At 47.1% G+C, this 15577-nt stretch overlaps 1 protein-coding gene across 5 annotated transcripts in view; it reads left to right on the top strand.

Moving 5' to 3' along the window:
* The window catches only part of NHSL2 (NHS like 2), an 81029-nt gene extending 79275 nt beyond the window's left edge, over positions 1–1754 (top strand). For all 5 annotated transcript variants that reach the window (XM_032848818.1, XM_032848819.1, XM_032848821.1 and 2 more), the window contains one exon: positions 814–1754. In XM_032848818.1, the coding sequence (XP_032704709.1) occupies positions 814–1138 (325 nt within the window). In that variant the 3' untranslated portion in view covers positions 1139–1754. The remainder of the gene's footprint in view (positions 1–813) is intronic.
* The last annotated feature ends 13823 nt before the right edge of the window (positions 1755–15577 follow it).

The following is a 15577-nucleotide window of genomic DNA, read 5'->3' as shown; positions in this document are numbered from 1 at the left end:
CATCTTTGGGTGAAGTGGAGGAGGGGCCTGGGAAGGGAGGACCAGGTGCCGAGTGAGAGGCCTCTCGTCTCCTAGCAACAGCACGGCCTATTGTGGCTCCATCTGCTCTCTCGCAGCTCTGTCTACAGACAGAGACATTTAACCCTTCACAGCCTTCGTTGTACCAAACAAATCTTAGCAAGAAGTGCTGTGGGGATGGGGTGGCTGGGTGATGGACACTGGGGAGGGTATGTGCTGTGATGAGCGCTGTGAATTGTGTAAGATGGATGAATCCCAGACCTGTACCCCTGAAGCAAATAATACATTCTGTGTCAATAAAAAATAATTTAAAAGGAGAAGTGCAGTGGGGCACCGAGCCGGGTATCAGAGCAGGAACGGAGGTGAAGGGGGACCGGATGGGGACCCTCTGTTCTTGGACAAGGGCAAAGAGCAGGGGCTTGGTGGTGAGAAAAACTAGAAAGATCCCAGTTCCCAGAGGTGCAGGAGCATCAGTTCCCTCAGGCTGTCTTGAGTCAGAGTCACTGAGCAAATAGCCTTGACTCCTTAAATTCTTCCTCGGTCCCAGAACCCTGCAGGCCCTCCAGCTGTGGGCACTGAAAGGAGGGTACAGCCAGGGAGCCAGACAGGGGACTCTGAGGACTTGGCAGTGAGAGAGAGAGAGGGAGAGAGGGAGAAAGCTGGTCAGTGCAACAACTCACGAGGCTGCTGTGTAGAAGCTTCCAGATCATGTCACTGGCCTTTGTGAAGTTATATGAGGCATTAGGAAACATCTGCCACGTTGAATTCGCTCAAAGCAAACTTTTTCTTATTTAGGTCCAAAAGAAAGCTGCTTGGCTGGAAAGAGCCTGGGGAGACCTTTGCAGGCGGCAGCAGACCAAGCTCCCATTCACCAGGGAAGAATCCAGCTGATTCTCCAGTCAGTGAGTCAGCTGCCTCTGCGGGGTCAAGCGGCAGTGCTAACCTGGATGCTGGCAGAAATGACGAATTCAAGGCCTTGCTACAGAAAAAGGGGAGCAAGGCAACCCCAAAGTCCCGGCCCTCAGCAGCCGAACTGCTGAAGACCACTAACCCACTGGCTCGGAGAATTATTGCACAATTTTCAAAAGACTACGAAACCACCGATAACCCCAGTACCTAAGGCCAGGGTTCAGCAAACAGGGTTTAGTCACTAAACTTGAGTAGACGAAGGGGAAGAGAAAGGGTTTTAGAAAGGAGTCATGGAAATAACAGAAGAGCCTACATGTCTTTTCCATCCATTCACCCTCTGGACCGCAGGAGAGAGGCCACTAGACCTAGAGCTAAAATCATCAGGCACTTTAATCACCTTCGGACGTTTTGCATTTTCACACTTAATAATCTTGCCGTTACTGACTACCAATTTTCTCCTTCTTTCCCCCCAGTGCTGTGCCCTGAGGAGAAATTCTGAGGCACAAGAGCACCTGCGCCATCTTTTCGGTCACTGACCGAGCTGCTCCGTCCCTGACTTCTGTCACCGAGGAGCACAGTGTGAGGGCCGACCGGCGCTGCCAAAGCTGGGGGTCGTGGGGTGCCGTTGCCAATGATTCACTTTTTGGGCAAGGCCTTGCTGGCCCCGTGTAGAGAAGCAGAAAGACTCTGAGGCCTCTTCAACCACAGTCTAGCTCACTGCACCCCGCCCCCCAGAGAGGTTTGGGAGTGTACACTTATTTCGGCATGGGGTTGATTGGCTGGCTTTTGTCACGCAAAATATGAACGTGACTCTGTCTTGAAATTCATGCCTTTTTCAGTTTGATTGTCTATGCGGAGAACAGGGTGACGAGTTTCGATGAACCTGTAGCCCCTCCCCCCACCCCTTTAGCTAGGAAAAGACAGGACTGAGTTGCTTTGGGTGAACCAAGTTCAGCCACCAAAAGAGGCAGCCATGCGTTCTCTCAGATCCAGCCAAGGCGACTCGCGCGTGCGCCTTGAGATTCTTCAAGTGTCTGTCAACAAGGATAGCTAGGATCAGTGCCCAGCTTATGCTGCATTCTAAGAACCCTCGTTTCATTTGCATATAACCTTCATTACAGGAAGTAATTAGCTGAAGGAACAGCGTCATCAAAGTCTCAAGGAGGAGAGAAAGTAAGTGTAACTTGTCCACCTCCATTCAGTTTAGACTGTGGTGTGTGGTTGCTTTTGTTCTGGTTAAAGGAAGTCTTACTCTGTTCCAAAACTAAGAATGTATGGACTAAAAAGGATATATCCCAAACCTAAAAGGCTGCCTTGCAAGTTGCTGTGGCCCATAACGCCAAAAAAAGGGCTATCATTTTTTTTTTTTTGCCATTTATGTTCCACCATGTGACCAACTTTCAATTAACTATGCTGTGGGGGAGTAGAGGGGTTGGAGGAAATAGGATGCTGACAGAGCCCCAGAACAATCCCTGTGACACCCCCCCCCAACACACACACAAGCTTATAGGCACTTGTCAGTTGAATTTTCTAAACAGGGCAAGGGGAGTGATTCATTTGATTTTCATACGTCTGGTTGCTGGGAGTTTGGGGGAAAAAAACAGACAACGCATTAAACAAAAACTGGCTGACCATTAATGGAGGGTTAATTGTCCATGTTCCCAAGAAGGGAAAAGCAAAGTCAAATGAAATTGTAGCCTGGTTCCTGGACCCCTTCCTCCTTCACCACCGCCATCCCCCCCCAACCCTCAAACGGATTCATTGGCCAACCTCCTGGAGGATGCAGAAACTGCCCCAGAGACAAACAGTTCTTGATTTCAATAGGCCGCCTCGCTCACCAATGAGAAGCAAGCTCTTAGCTCCACTGCCCACACTCTAGCAGACTGAGCAGCTGAAAATCTACACTGAGAGCTGAGGAGACTTGGGCCTCTCGCTTAGAAGCCTTAGGCCTAGGCCCTGGTTGGTACAGTTCTGAATTCTAGACTTCTGAGTACAGGGCAGGCTCACCAACTTCTTCACAATCTGCACTTGCCCTTGGTTTAGGCAGAGGCTGCTTAAAATAATAAGCAGTGAGTACCCAGTTGCTTTCAAAAGCATCCCAACTATTTGGTTTGAAGGTCCTGATCAAATTTCAGAGGGGTTGCCTGACATAAAATTCCTGGCCTGAATTTATATACGGATGCCACGCTTGGTCTGCCCCAGCCTCAGAATTCCAAAAGACGGAAACATTTTCCTCTGTAGGGAAATGAAGGGGTGTTTGTGCCTTGGTCTAACAAAAGTGAAATGCTGCCAGGGCCTTCTCCTTGGGAACCACTTTGAACGGCTGAACTCAAGCCGAATACGAGACTCACATAGTATAGGATTTGTTACATCTGCTGGTTTTTCTGGAAGCTTCTCATTTGTTGCTTCTAAGCGGGTTTTGCCTCTCCCCTCACCTTGCTATTCCTGATGGTTTTCCCAAAACGTTCTGAAGCTGAATGCCCAGACGCCTTTATGTTTTAACACTGCCTTGAGTCTTGCTTTCCTCTGCAGCAGTCTGTATACCTGTATATGGGATTCTTAGAACGTCTTCTGCATCATTATTATGGCCCTCAAATGCCCAGTGGTGTTTTCATTAGCACAGGAGGATTTGGGGTAGTGATGGTATGGCTAGAGGGAACACCAAGGACTAGAAATATTCCTTTAATATTTTGCAGCAGGGAACCTAATCCCAAACAAACCACCAAACTGTAGACTTCATTAGTCAGTGAGGACCATAACACCATCTTTCCTGCTCTTAACAGTCAGCCTGTCTCACGCCCGTGATTATCGTAACACCAACTCGCTCTCTCCCACCGAGGCCCATAGCCCAGTGTTCGCTGCCTTGTACATCTACTCTGCTAAGACTGGAGAAGACAGGCTGAAAGCCCCTCCAGGCAGGCTTTCAGAGAACCTCTTCCTGCCACTGTTACTTGTGTAGATAATAACGATAACAAGTGAAGTGAAGTTGACTCCAGGAGGTCAGCTTCCAATTCAAGTTGTTTCCATCCTTCTTGCTTGCTCTGATTCCAGCCAATAGCAGCAGGAGGCTCTGCTGACTGACCTCAGTCTAGCCACGAGTAGAGGGAGTCATCCCCAGGATTGGTTAGTGGGTAGCTAGGAGTGCTTTTCTCTAGGTGGGCATTCATTACATGTTTGTGGTTCAAATGTTGAGGGGAGATAGCAAGCCATTCTTGGTACAACAGGAAGTCTTGGTGGTGCCTCCTCTCCTTTGCCTGCCTTATCTCTTGCCTGGGCCCCGCCCCCCCCCCCCGGTCCAAACTTGTCCCTCAGTCCCAACTCCCATGACCGGCATCCCTAGCCTATAGCGTACGCTTTGAGGAGGCGGGACCACAGGCAGCAAAAGAGTTTGCGTTAGCCTTATGACCATAAGTCGACCAGTTAGTCAGAAGGCATTACCTCGAACGTGCAAAGATGGAGGAGATTCTACAAGGCTTACAAATTGCATTTCACCGGATATCCATCTTAATTAACTCTCTAGACGACACAGATCAGCTCGCAATCCCGCTGTACCTATCTGTCTGCGCAGATGTGCCCATGCACCTGCCCTCTTCCTCACAAACCATCCCTGAGAAAAGATGAATTCATGGCTAGGGCTCTCTCGTCCTCACCAGGGCAGCCTTCCATCCTCACCAAGTGTGTCAATGCAGTAGCAAGCTTTCACTTTAACTGGATCTGCCAGGGCCAGGACCAGAGTGACGTGAATAAGGCGCTCACTCTCGGGAGCTGCGCAAATGCCTTACCCTCGTCCCAGCCCTGCACTTTGCACTCTATAAATATCGGTTTATCTTCTATCCGTGCACAAGTGTGGTTCCATCAACGACTCCCTATCTGCCGTTGTACCAAATATTTTATTACCATCTCTTTTTCCATTGCTCTCAACATTTGTATGCCTGTATGTCAAAGAGCCTTCACTATGATCAGAAAACATGGTTGATTTCCAAGCAACCTGCTCTGAGTGGCAAGTTAGCCCTCATTTCGGTAGGGATGCAGACAGGGGCTGCCCTTCAGCAAGACGGTGAATGAGTTGGAGGCCTGCCACTGGGACGCTCTCTGTCCTCTTTCTGGTCCATGTTCCCCAGACCTTGGTTCCCAGCACCAACTCTCCTGAGTGCCTCCTCGTTTGTTCTCCTCACTCAGAAAACCATGCTCTCAGGAAAGGGATGAAGTCCTTTACTATGACATTGTAAGGCTTAATGCTACCTTTTTTGAGGGTCACTTGCATTGTAACAGGGGAAAAGCCTTAAGCCAAAGGAATTGAAGTTCTACTTGTAGAATGTTAGGCACCAATTAGTTGCCAAAGTGTATTTTTCACCACGGAAAGGCCGAATTACCTGACAGCTAACTCCAGAATACAGAAAATACCTTAGTCTCCTGGAATTATTTCATTACATTGCCGGTGGTTGGGTATAGAGTCCTGATCCCCAGAGCTGTCCTCTTGGACAAGGGACGAAGGGACCACATCTACCAAGAGGCTCTCGGAAATGGCTCCTGAAAGCCATGGAGAAGGCTGAGATTCTTCATATTGTACAGTGACATTTTGACACAAATAGAAGTCATATGAATCATTTTAGTGAAAGAACACAAGGAGTTAGAGTTTGTGAGACTGTGTCCTGCTCGTGAAAGGTGAAACTGTCCAGTCAATGTCTGATCGATGTCGGTCGCCCAGTGTTGGTGGTGATTATTAGACTTCCTGGAGGTACAATGTTACTGAAATCAAGCCTCTGCTTCCCCTACCCTTATTTATGTTTTGTGCTATCACTTCCGCTTGGTGTGAGAAAGACCAGATCTCTGCCAGGGCATGCAGTCCCTCCAAAGCCTTTGCCTGTGTTTCAGCCATAAGTCACAAAGATATTAGCGATTTAAGAGGACAAGAGAGTGGGAAAGGGGTACAAACAGCTGCCTTCGTCAAAGGACAACAAGAATTATAATTTAAACGTGAAATGAAGTCCTAGAATATTCTGAAACAGACTTACGTAGGAATACAGTAGTAAATGGTTAGAGACAAATATTTGAGGCGCTTTTAATAAGTGTAGCAAAAATACATTTGCATAAGTAATGGGTTGTGTGAAATGCGTGTATATGTTTGTTCAGCAGAGCCCAAAACCGAGCGTGATCTCGGAACTAGCAGCAGCAGCAGCCCTGGGATGTGTGTCTGTGTGTGTGTGTGTTCGCGCGCGCGTTGTGTTTATTCCAGTGATGTTACTTCTTCACGCCCCTGAATCCCTAGCGCTCCGACTGTCCAGATGGTTCCAGCCTTTCCTGTCGTTTCTGCTGTCATTAGAGTGATCCGTATCTGGCCAAGTGATGTACATTGTCGTGTTGGTCTGGTGTACATTTATTTGGTGTTAAGAAATGATCAGACTGAATCAACTACTTGCTTACCCTGCAAAGCCTTTGATTTGACTTAGCTGGGACATCTGGCCTGTTTGGGGTTTAATTTTTTTTTTTGTAATTCACGAATAGGAAAAAGGAAGAAGTGTTCTATTTGTTTGGTATTGCCGATCCTTAAACACCCATCTTCACCGTGGTGGCTGTTCTCGACGATGGCTCTGATTTTAAGATTTTTGCCTACGTAGTGGAATTTGATATCAAAAGATCCACCAACAAAATCTGAACTGGAACAACCAGTTAACCCCTCTCAGCTTCTCCTTCAAGCCAAGCTTTATAGGAACTTATTCCCTACATGGTGTTCAGCTTTTTATTTTTTAACGTCCAATTTTATAAGATGTTATGCATGCGGACGCAGCAATTGTGCTCATTGTATAAGTCGCCCCAAACTCATTTTCAACTCCGTATGTATGGCGATGAAGAAATATCAATCTGTGTGTTCTTACCTCTCCCGATCAACTGTAAATGACAAATCTTTTCATTAATTTTTAAATGAGATATATTTACTCTGGCTAGTAGTTAAATTTTTCTTCTTTTTATTATATTTCAGTGCTACTGTTTTCTACTGATTCCAAAGCTTACCTTGGGGAATATTTCTTATTTCTAAGTTGCTGTGTTGTTCTTATTTCTAAATTTATCTGTAATCCTGGAATGTTAGAACTGAAAGGGACCAACCTCTCATTTTACACATGAGGCCCAGAAAGGTCAAATAACTTACACAAGGTCATGTATACAGTAGCAGGGTCTGGCCTCAATCCCAGGTCTCCTGCCTCTGGGGCCAGTGTGTTTGCATTTAAAGCACTGCATTTAGAGATAACCCACAACTGGCTTCTACTTTTACAACATATGAATTTCCCGGATAGTTCAGTGAACTAATTATCTGTGCTTTAATGGAAAATGCTCAAGATTTCTTTAGTTGAATCTGAAGACAAATCTCATTTTCAATTTAGGAACATTCATTTCCCCTCCAAATTCAGTATATATTCCCTACTTTGTATATGTTTTCCCTAAGAGATGTTTGAAAATGAATTGTTGTAGATCAAATTCCACTTTTTGGTAAAAAAGTCTCTTATGTGGGGGAATCTTCTGGTGACTTCTTTTGAAAAACAAAGAGTCCAATGTCCCCTAATGTCTCTACTTCTTTTTAGTGTGAACTTTTGTAATTGGTATTTACTTAAAGTAGGGAAAACCAACATAGGCTTTCCTAGAATCTACTTTATCCTTCCCTTCTTAAACTTTATGAGGTACTTTCAGGCTGTTAGATGCTCATGAGGTCTTTAGTTGTGTTCTAGAAACTTCACCTAGCTTGATGTTATGTCAGTCCCTGGGCTCAAACTCCATCTCCATCTTATCCGAAAATAATAGAATTCCCTAATCAATACTGAGCTCTGCATGCACTCTCTTTTCTGGAACATTTTTTGCCCAGTGTGACTCTCTCTTTAGCTATTCTTGGGCTTTCTTTTATGGCTCATGCTTACCTTATTATTCGTGGAACTGCAGGCGGTGTCCCTTTAGGGCCCTGCCAGTCAGTTGGAGTGGTATTTCCAGTTATTTCCATTGTTCCCTTGTTTCTACTGGACCTCCTCTGGTTTCCATTTTCAGAAATGTTCAGAGATTAGTGGGATCTCAACCCGAAGGGTTGACACACTTTTTTGGTAAAGGGCCAGAGAGTAAGTATTTTAGGTTTTGGGGGGCCACATGTGGGCTCCCTGCCTTCCCATCTAATTACTACACTGTCACACCAGTCGGCACAGAAGTGGGTGGAGGAGGGCTGCGTATGTCAACCCATGAATCTTTAGAAGGGTGCTCTTCATCATGGTGTTTCTCTCTCTCTCTCTGTCTCTCTCTGTCTTTCTCTCTCAGTGACTATCTTGGTGTAGAATCCCTCATTCATTTTTCCAGACCTCCCGTCCTAGTTATCCAATGTGCCTCTACTTCCTCAAGTTTAGGGTAAACTGGCAGGGAAGAATGGATTTCTGAGTTTTCTTATTTCTTTTGTCCCATCACTGGTCTCCCAAACCGTGGCTGGGCACCCCTGCCCTGGGTCATCTGGCCTGCCCTGCCCCATATTACCATTGTGAGTTTAGGGCTGTCTCTGGAAAGTCTGGTGGCCCAGGTCTTGAAGTTCCAATCCAGTCTACAATTTCCTAGGAAAATCACCAGCCCTCTTGGTCCCCATGGCTGGTTTTAAAACCCAGAATGTCCGTGTGTCCATTTTCTATAAGTCCATTTGGATCTGTTCTATACTTAGGCCCAGCAAGAAAACCAACAAGGTATAGAAAGTATTCTGCTCCCAGTGTTTACCTGCCTCAACCCCTTGCCTCTTGGGTCCCCAGTCCCAAGGGGGATGGACTCCTTGGGATGCTCAGTGCAGTCTCCCCCGCAGCAAACATGTGACACACCACCGCCTCCTGTTTTCTGAACCTTTAAAAGGATTCCCTAGGGGTGCCTGGCTGGCTCAGTTGGTAGAGCATACGACTCTTGATCTTGGGGTTGTGAGTTCAAGCCCCTTACTGGGCCTAGAATTTACTTTAAAAAAGAAGAAGAAGGAGAAGAAGAAGACTCCCTAAAGCTTCTTCACAACTCTCTCCATCTCATGCCCATCTCTACCTCTCATGCTACTTGGAAGTCTAAACCTCAGATTCACATTTTCCCATTTGCTCACATAAGCCTTTAGGGGCATGAATGAGGAAGGCGTGTGCCTGTGCATGTGAGCATAGTTTCTCCACTGGGACTGTGAAGGCCCCGTTGACTAATTCTCTCTCTGTCTCTCTCTCTCTCTTTCACACATACGCACACACACACCATGTGCATAAGCACACACTCCATCCAGTGTTCTCATCAGGTCTCTGGTCCAGCTCTACGTCTGGTCAACGAGAAGGGGATGGTTGGGGCTCCAGTGGCATTTCCCTTTTTCTTGTCTTTTGAACACTTCTTTCTGCTGGTTTGTGCTTGCTTCTCTCAGGAAGCCATTAGAAGAAACTCCTCTGTGACAATTGTGGACAGGCTGACATACAGAGTGCTAGAACTTTCATTCAATAGGCACTCGGTCACTCAGACATACCTCTGAGGCTGGAGTTTTTCCTATCGAAGCAAATTGCTTTTTAGGACCTTTCTACTTGCTTTCTGTCGTTTGAGCCCAGGGGTCTCCCCCATTACTAGAAACTAAATTTTTAAAAAGTCAGAGGCATGAGCGAGTACCTTTCAGGATCTCCCTCTATGTGAAAGCATCTGCGAAACAGTTTCTTCCTAACTTTGGTTTAAGATTGCCAGACTGAGGAGGGGAACCAGGCTTATACCTTGATCTCTAAGGCAGCAAAAGAACTACGCACCTGCCGAAAGCAAAATAAGAAAGGAGGATTGACTAGTTCTACCGTGCATAGTCAGGAGACAGACTTTTGTCACGTCCACATGCAGTGCTTACTAAATGCCAACAACGCACTTAAGAAAAATAAGGGAGACTGGAATTTACAGACCAATGTCCTAAACTGGAAGGTGGAGATAAGGCCATTCCCCAAGTAAAGAGACAGTGTCCCTGGATAAAAATTTCAGGAAGCGGCAGAAACTAGGAGAGATCATCATCCCAGTCTTTTTTAGAATTCTAACACACAATGGAAGGAAGCCCTCTGCGGGGAGATAAGACAAAGGGTTTTTCTCGTCTTTCTTTTCTTTTTCTTTTCCTTTCTTTTCTATCTTTCTCTCTTTCTTTTAAGCATTCCATACTGGGTTGCTACCAGCAATTAAAGCGTATTCTTTATATAGCTAGAGCTGTTTGTGTCTTCTCAAAATAAATTGTTTCTGTTAAAAATCATTTTCTGTCTCACCCTCTGGTTTTCATTGTAGCAGTGATGCCTTTATTCAGGCACTAAGCTGAGGTCATGAGCCTCTGTCACTGACCACACAAGTGTGGGACCCCCACACAGGGGGTTTGATTCTCACAGACCCCTGAGAGCCCAGAGCCAATAATGCAGGACATGGTGTCTCGCAGGTACCTGGCCCACCCAGCAGCGAACCTAAGCTACACTAGCAGGTAATTCATGTTCGAGGACTTCATCTCGGGGATTCGAATACAACCGCTTATGGCCTGCAGACGAAGTGAGGTTCTGGTGAAGTGGGCAGCCGTTGCCAAGCTCCCGGAAGGAGGAGGTTGCCATGGCAACTGTGCTCAGGGCACGCACTCCCTCTTTGTTCTCTGGCTCGATGAAGCCATTCAGCAGGGCAGAGAAGAGTGAGTCTGGGCTGGGAGCAAAACAAAAACAAAAAAACAAACAAAAAGAACCAAACAAAACCCAAACCAAAACAAAATGAAACAAAACAAAAAACCCACAAACCAGATGTAGCCCCGGTCATTTCCCATCACCATCCCTCAAAAAACGGTCAGATCCCACCACGCAGGTAGCCACAGCTGTATTTCAAGGTCAACTCGCATCTGAAAGGAGCTTTGCTGTCTGCTCCCCACTGGCCCATGCATGTAAAGTCAAGGCCCTTGCAGCCGGCATCCTTGTCTCCTCAGGCCCTGCGTTATTAGCTCATGCCCTTGACAATACCAGGCTGTTCTTCCAAAAAGACACAACAGAGCTGGAAACAATCTAGAAGGTGCACAAGAGAAGGGGGAGGAAGGGCAAGGCAACTCTCAGACCATGGCAGATGTTAGGATTTAAGATAAAGGTCAGAGACAGGCTGGCTTGAGGTGGGCCTCGTGGCAAGTAGTACCTCAGTGGACCCTGTGGTTCCGAGTCGAGTGATCACCCTGGCAGGGTTGGGGCCCCCTTGAGCTACCTTGGGGAAGCTTCTAGGGACTGACCCACACTGACCAAACTCACAAAAGGCATGTCAAAGGCAGGATATGGTATATTAATTTACCAAGAAGAGAACACACCTTTAAAGCAGAGGTCGTGGGGGCACCCTGCTGGCTCAGTCGGTAGAGCATATGACTCTGCATCTTGAGCCTGTAAGTTTGAGCCCCACGTTGGGTGCAGAGATTGCTTCAAAAAGAAATAAAATCTTGAGGCGCCTGGATTGCTCAGTCGGTTAAGCGTCCGACTCTTGATCCCAGCTCAGGTCTTGAGCTCAGGGTCATGAGTTCAGGCCATACCCAGCGTGGAGCCCACTTTTTAAAAAATCAAATAAACAAAATCTTGAAAAAATAAAATAATACAGCACAGGTCATAAACAGGAGGCCTGCATGCGAGTGGGGGGAGGGGCAGAGGGCAAGTCTCCGGCAGACTCCCTGCTGAGTGCAGAGTCCCACATGGGGCTTGATCCTACCACTCAGATCATGACCAGAGCCGAAACCAAGAGTCATATGCTTAACAGACTGGGCCACCCAGGCGCCCCTCCTTGTTTTTCAATTTTTGAAAATGTAGGTGGGACACAATTTCCCCACTTTACTTAGTTCCCCACCACTCCCTGTTGTAGTAAACTCAACCAGCTTCATCCACGTATACTGCCTGGTATGGCCCTGAAGTCATGTGAGCCTGTGAACCTTGCATCAAGGCATAGTTGTGGGTTGGAGTGCCCCCAGGAAGCACTCTGGGGTGGAGTTTGGTGAGCAGGATATTAGGGAATGCCCTGGGGACTGACACCTGTGGGAGAGAGGGAAGGCAATAGGCTTCGGTAGAAGGAGGAAAGGGCGGCAATGCGGCGACCACAGAGACCTCGGCTGATTTGATGGCGAGCTCGGGTATCACACTGACCCATCAGAGCTGTCCTGCCCTGGGCCAAAGGGAGGCCTTCATACATAGCCCTGCTCCAGTGACTGGCTGTGGGCCGCCTGACCAAGGGCCTGACCTCGGGTGAGGTGACCCTCTCTAGCTGAGGTGATCTCCAGGGGAGCTGATGGCTAAAGAAAGGTTTTTGCCGACGGCACTCCCGGCAGCCGGGGCAACAAGTCTGCCCTTGAAGGGAGACCTGGGCCGCAGGGCTCTATGTCCATCACAGGTGTCTCTCCCAAAAACGGGGCCAATGAAACACAAATTCTTATTTTCCGACTCCCACTCCTTACCTCAGACAAGAGTACAGTTCTTGGGATGAGGTTTGTAGCTTTCTTAAGTTGGAGTCACCCGTTGACTGTTGGAGAGCCTTAATTGGACTTCGGGGTTTCCCATGCCTCATTAATGCCTGGTAACAAACCTTCTCCAAGGACATGTCACCTGTGCTAATAAATAAGTCAGTCCATCATAAAATGCCAGGAATAAAATGGCACTGGCATGTATCAAGCACCCACAATGGGCCAGGCGTTGTGTGCTCCTCCATCCAGTCAGCAGGACTGTGACGAGCTCCGTCTATGTGCCCAGCAGAGCCCTAGGCGCTGAGGGTGGAATAGTGACCAACAGACATCCCGCCCAACCTCGCAGAGCTTGCTATCCAACAGGGCCATGGCTGAGACTAGTTCACTGGGTAGTCCCGGGGACCGGGACCAACGGGCCTCATGTTCCTATTATCTAGGAGTCACCACCCTGGAAATGAATGCCTCCAGTCATCTCTTTTCTTTTTAAAAAGATTTTATTTATTTTTATTTATTTGAGAGAGAGACAGAGTGTGTGAAGATAAGCGGGGATGTGGGGGGGAGGGACAGAGGAAGAGGGAGAAGAGGCTCGCCACTGAGCAGGGACCCCGATGTGGGGCTTAATCCCATGACCCTGGGATCATGACCTGAGCCAAAGGCAGACACTTAAATGACCGAGCCCCTCAGCGGCCCCTGGTCATCTCTTTCAGTACTTCCTTCACATTGTTCCAAGCTTCTGCTCTGCTACTCAACTTTCCGCTGCTCCCCTCCCTCCCATTCTTTTCACCTGGGCCCACCGGAACCCCAGTTCTAGAGATTAATAGCCCTACAATCCAGACAGAAGGCCTCCACATTACCTTCTTTAACTGAAAACTGGATCACTCTTGAGAACTCCATTTCTCCTGTAGGCCTCTCCTCAGAGATCCTTCCTGTCCTCCCCACCACCCACAAGTACTTTTGCATCTGGTGGTGGAGTGGGTCCCTTCCTTACTACACCCTGCTGCACCTTTCAGACTATAGTTGCTGAATTTCTCAGTCTGTCATCCCACTTCTAGACTTGCCAAAATCTGGGACCACTTGAATATTCATGTAAGAGCCCCATTGTAAATCCCTGGCTTCTCGTTTCTTTGGCCTACTCATCTCTGATGACCTCCTTTTCTGCTCCAGTCACCCACTCTCAGGGTCACAAGTGGACCTCGTTGTCCCCCAGAATTGCCATCTCACTGACATCTTAACTTTAATCTCCCACTACCTCACATCTTCTTAACTCTCTCTCATTCAATTACATTACACTGTCGAATTTCACGAGACCTCTAATAGCTTCATTCATTCATTCATTCATTCATTCAATATTCAGTAGGCTTCTACCACAAACAAGGCAGCAAATACTGGGGATACAGTTTTGAATGGGATAAATGTAATCCCTGCTCTCGTGGAGATCAGCCTACTGCTCCCTTATCTCTCAGCCCTTGTCTGTCTTTTAACTTCTTCACCAGTTAGTTCAGCTCTAGCATTTTGACCACTCTCTTGCAAACATCCTCAACTACTTTTGTTCTGTTGTCCTTCCACCCCTCTGCCAGACACAACCCCACCTGGATCAATCCAATTGTGCACAGTCTCTTCTCCTACATCCAGGCTGCTGGAGAAGACACTGGTTCTCCTACTGAAAAGGGCCCTGCTGCTCTACTCAAAAAAAAAAAAAAAATCCTTCTCTGGTTCCATGGTCATCCTTCTTTCCTATTCATCACAACTTCAAACCTCCATTCTCTTCAGACTCAAAGCCCTCCACTAGCACCTCCCCCCTGCTACTTCTCTGGGAGATGACTTCTCAGCAGAAGTAGAAACCATCATACAGGAAGTCCATTACTGTCCTAACAGCAAATCCGCTATCCCATCTGTATGTTCGTGCTTCCTTATCCCCTCTCTATCTCCAACTTCTCCTTTCCAATGAACATTTATTCAACAAATACTAATTAAGCACCTACTGTGTGACAGGCACTGTGTTAGGAGCTCAGACTATAATGGTGAGCAAAATAGTCAAGGCTCCTGACTTTTAGGTGCGTACATTCCAACGTGAGGGAACAGACAACGTGTTAATAAACTAACAAGATCATTTTAGGTTATTGAGGAAATACAGTCAAATGTTATGATAGAAAGTGATATGGGATAACTATTTTGAATATGGTGGTCCAGGAAGGCATTTGTCAGGTGACTTTTGAGCTGAGGGGAATGAAGTTATGTTTTGAACACATTAAGTTTGAGATTCCTATTAGTTATAGAGCTGGGAATATCAAGTAAGAAATAGGTTATACCTGGAGCTAAGGCGAGAGGTCAGAGCTAGATATATAGATCTAAGAGCCATAAGCATATAGGTGTGTTTTATGCCTTGGTGCCAAATAGGCTCACCCAGGGAGAGAGTGTAGATAGAGGAGAGAATTGAGGCAGAGACGTAGGGCCCTCCAAAACTTGGAAGCTGGGTAGAAAAGGGAGTCAGCAAAGAAAATTGAGATAGAGCAGAAGGAGAACACCTAGAGAATGTGGCATCATGAAAGTAAACAAGAAAGGTTTTCCAAGAAGGGAGGAGTGATCAACTGTGTCAGGTGCTGCTAAGAGATCAAGTAATACGAGGACTGACATGTAACTACTGGGCTGTCGGATGGGTGAGGAGGGTAGTTTCAGCAGAGTTGCAAAATGGAACCTCAACTGGAGCTAGTTGGATAGAGAATGGGAAGAGAGGGAGTGAAAAGAATGATGACCGACCAGCCTTTGGAGATTTTTTGCTGTGAAGGAAGGCAAAGCAATAGGAGCATTATTTGGTGGGAGAGACAAAGTGGAAAGAGTATTTTTGAGGATGAGAGAGATAGGTGCTCATTGGTATACCGATGGAAATCATCTGAGAGCAAGGAACTATTGCTGAAGCAGAAGCCCTTGAAAAGATAAGAGATGGGGGCTCCTGGGTGGCTCAGTCATTAAGCATCTGTCTTCGACTCAGGTCATGATCCCCGGGTCCTGGGATCGAGCCCAGGGTAGGGCACCCTGCTAAGTGGAGAGTCTGCTTCTCCCTCTCCAGCTGCCCCTCTCTCTGCTCATGTTCTCTCTCTCTTTCTCTCTTTCTCTTCAAATTAAAAAAAAAAGTGAGAGGGGCGCCTGGGTGGCTCAGTGGATTAAAGCCTCTGCCTTCGGCTCAGGTCATGATCCCAGGGTCCTGAGATC

The sequence above is a fragment of the Lontra canadensis genome, unplaced genomic scaffold (assembly GCF_010015895.1).
Source record: "Lontra canadensis isolate GAN:19392208 unplaced genomic scaffold, GSC_riverotter_1.0 scaffold210, whole genome shotgun sequence".
Taxonomy (NCBI): domain Eukaryota; kingdom Metazoa; phylum Chordata; class Mammalia; order Carnivora; family Mustelidae; genus Lontra; species Lontra canadensis.
This window is presented reverse-complemented; position numbering and strand designations above follow the sequence as displayed.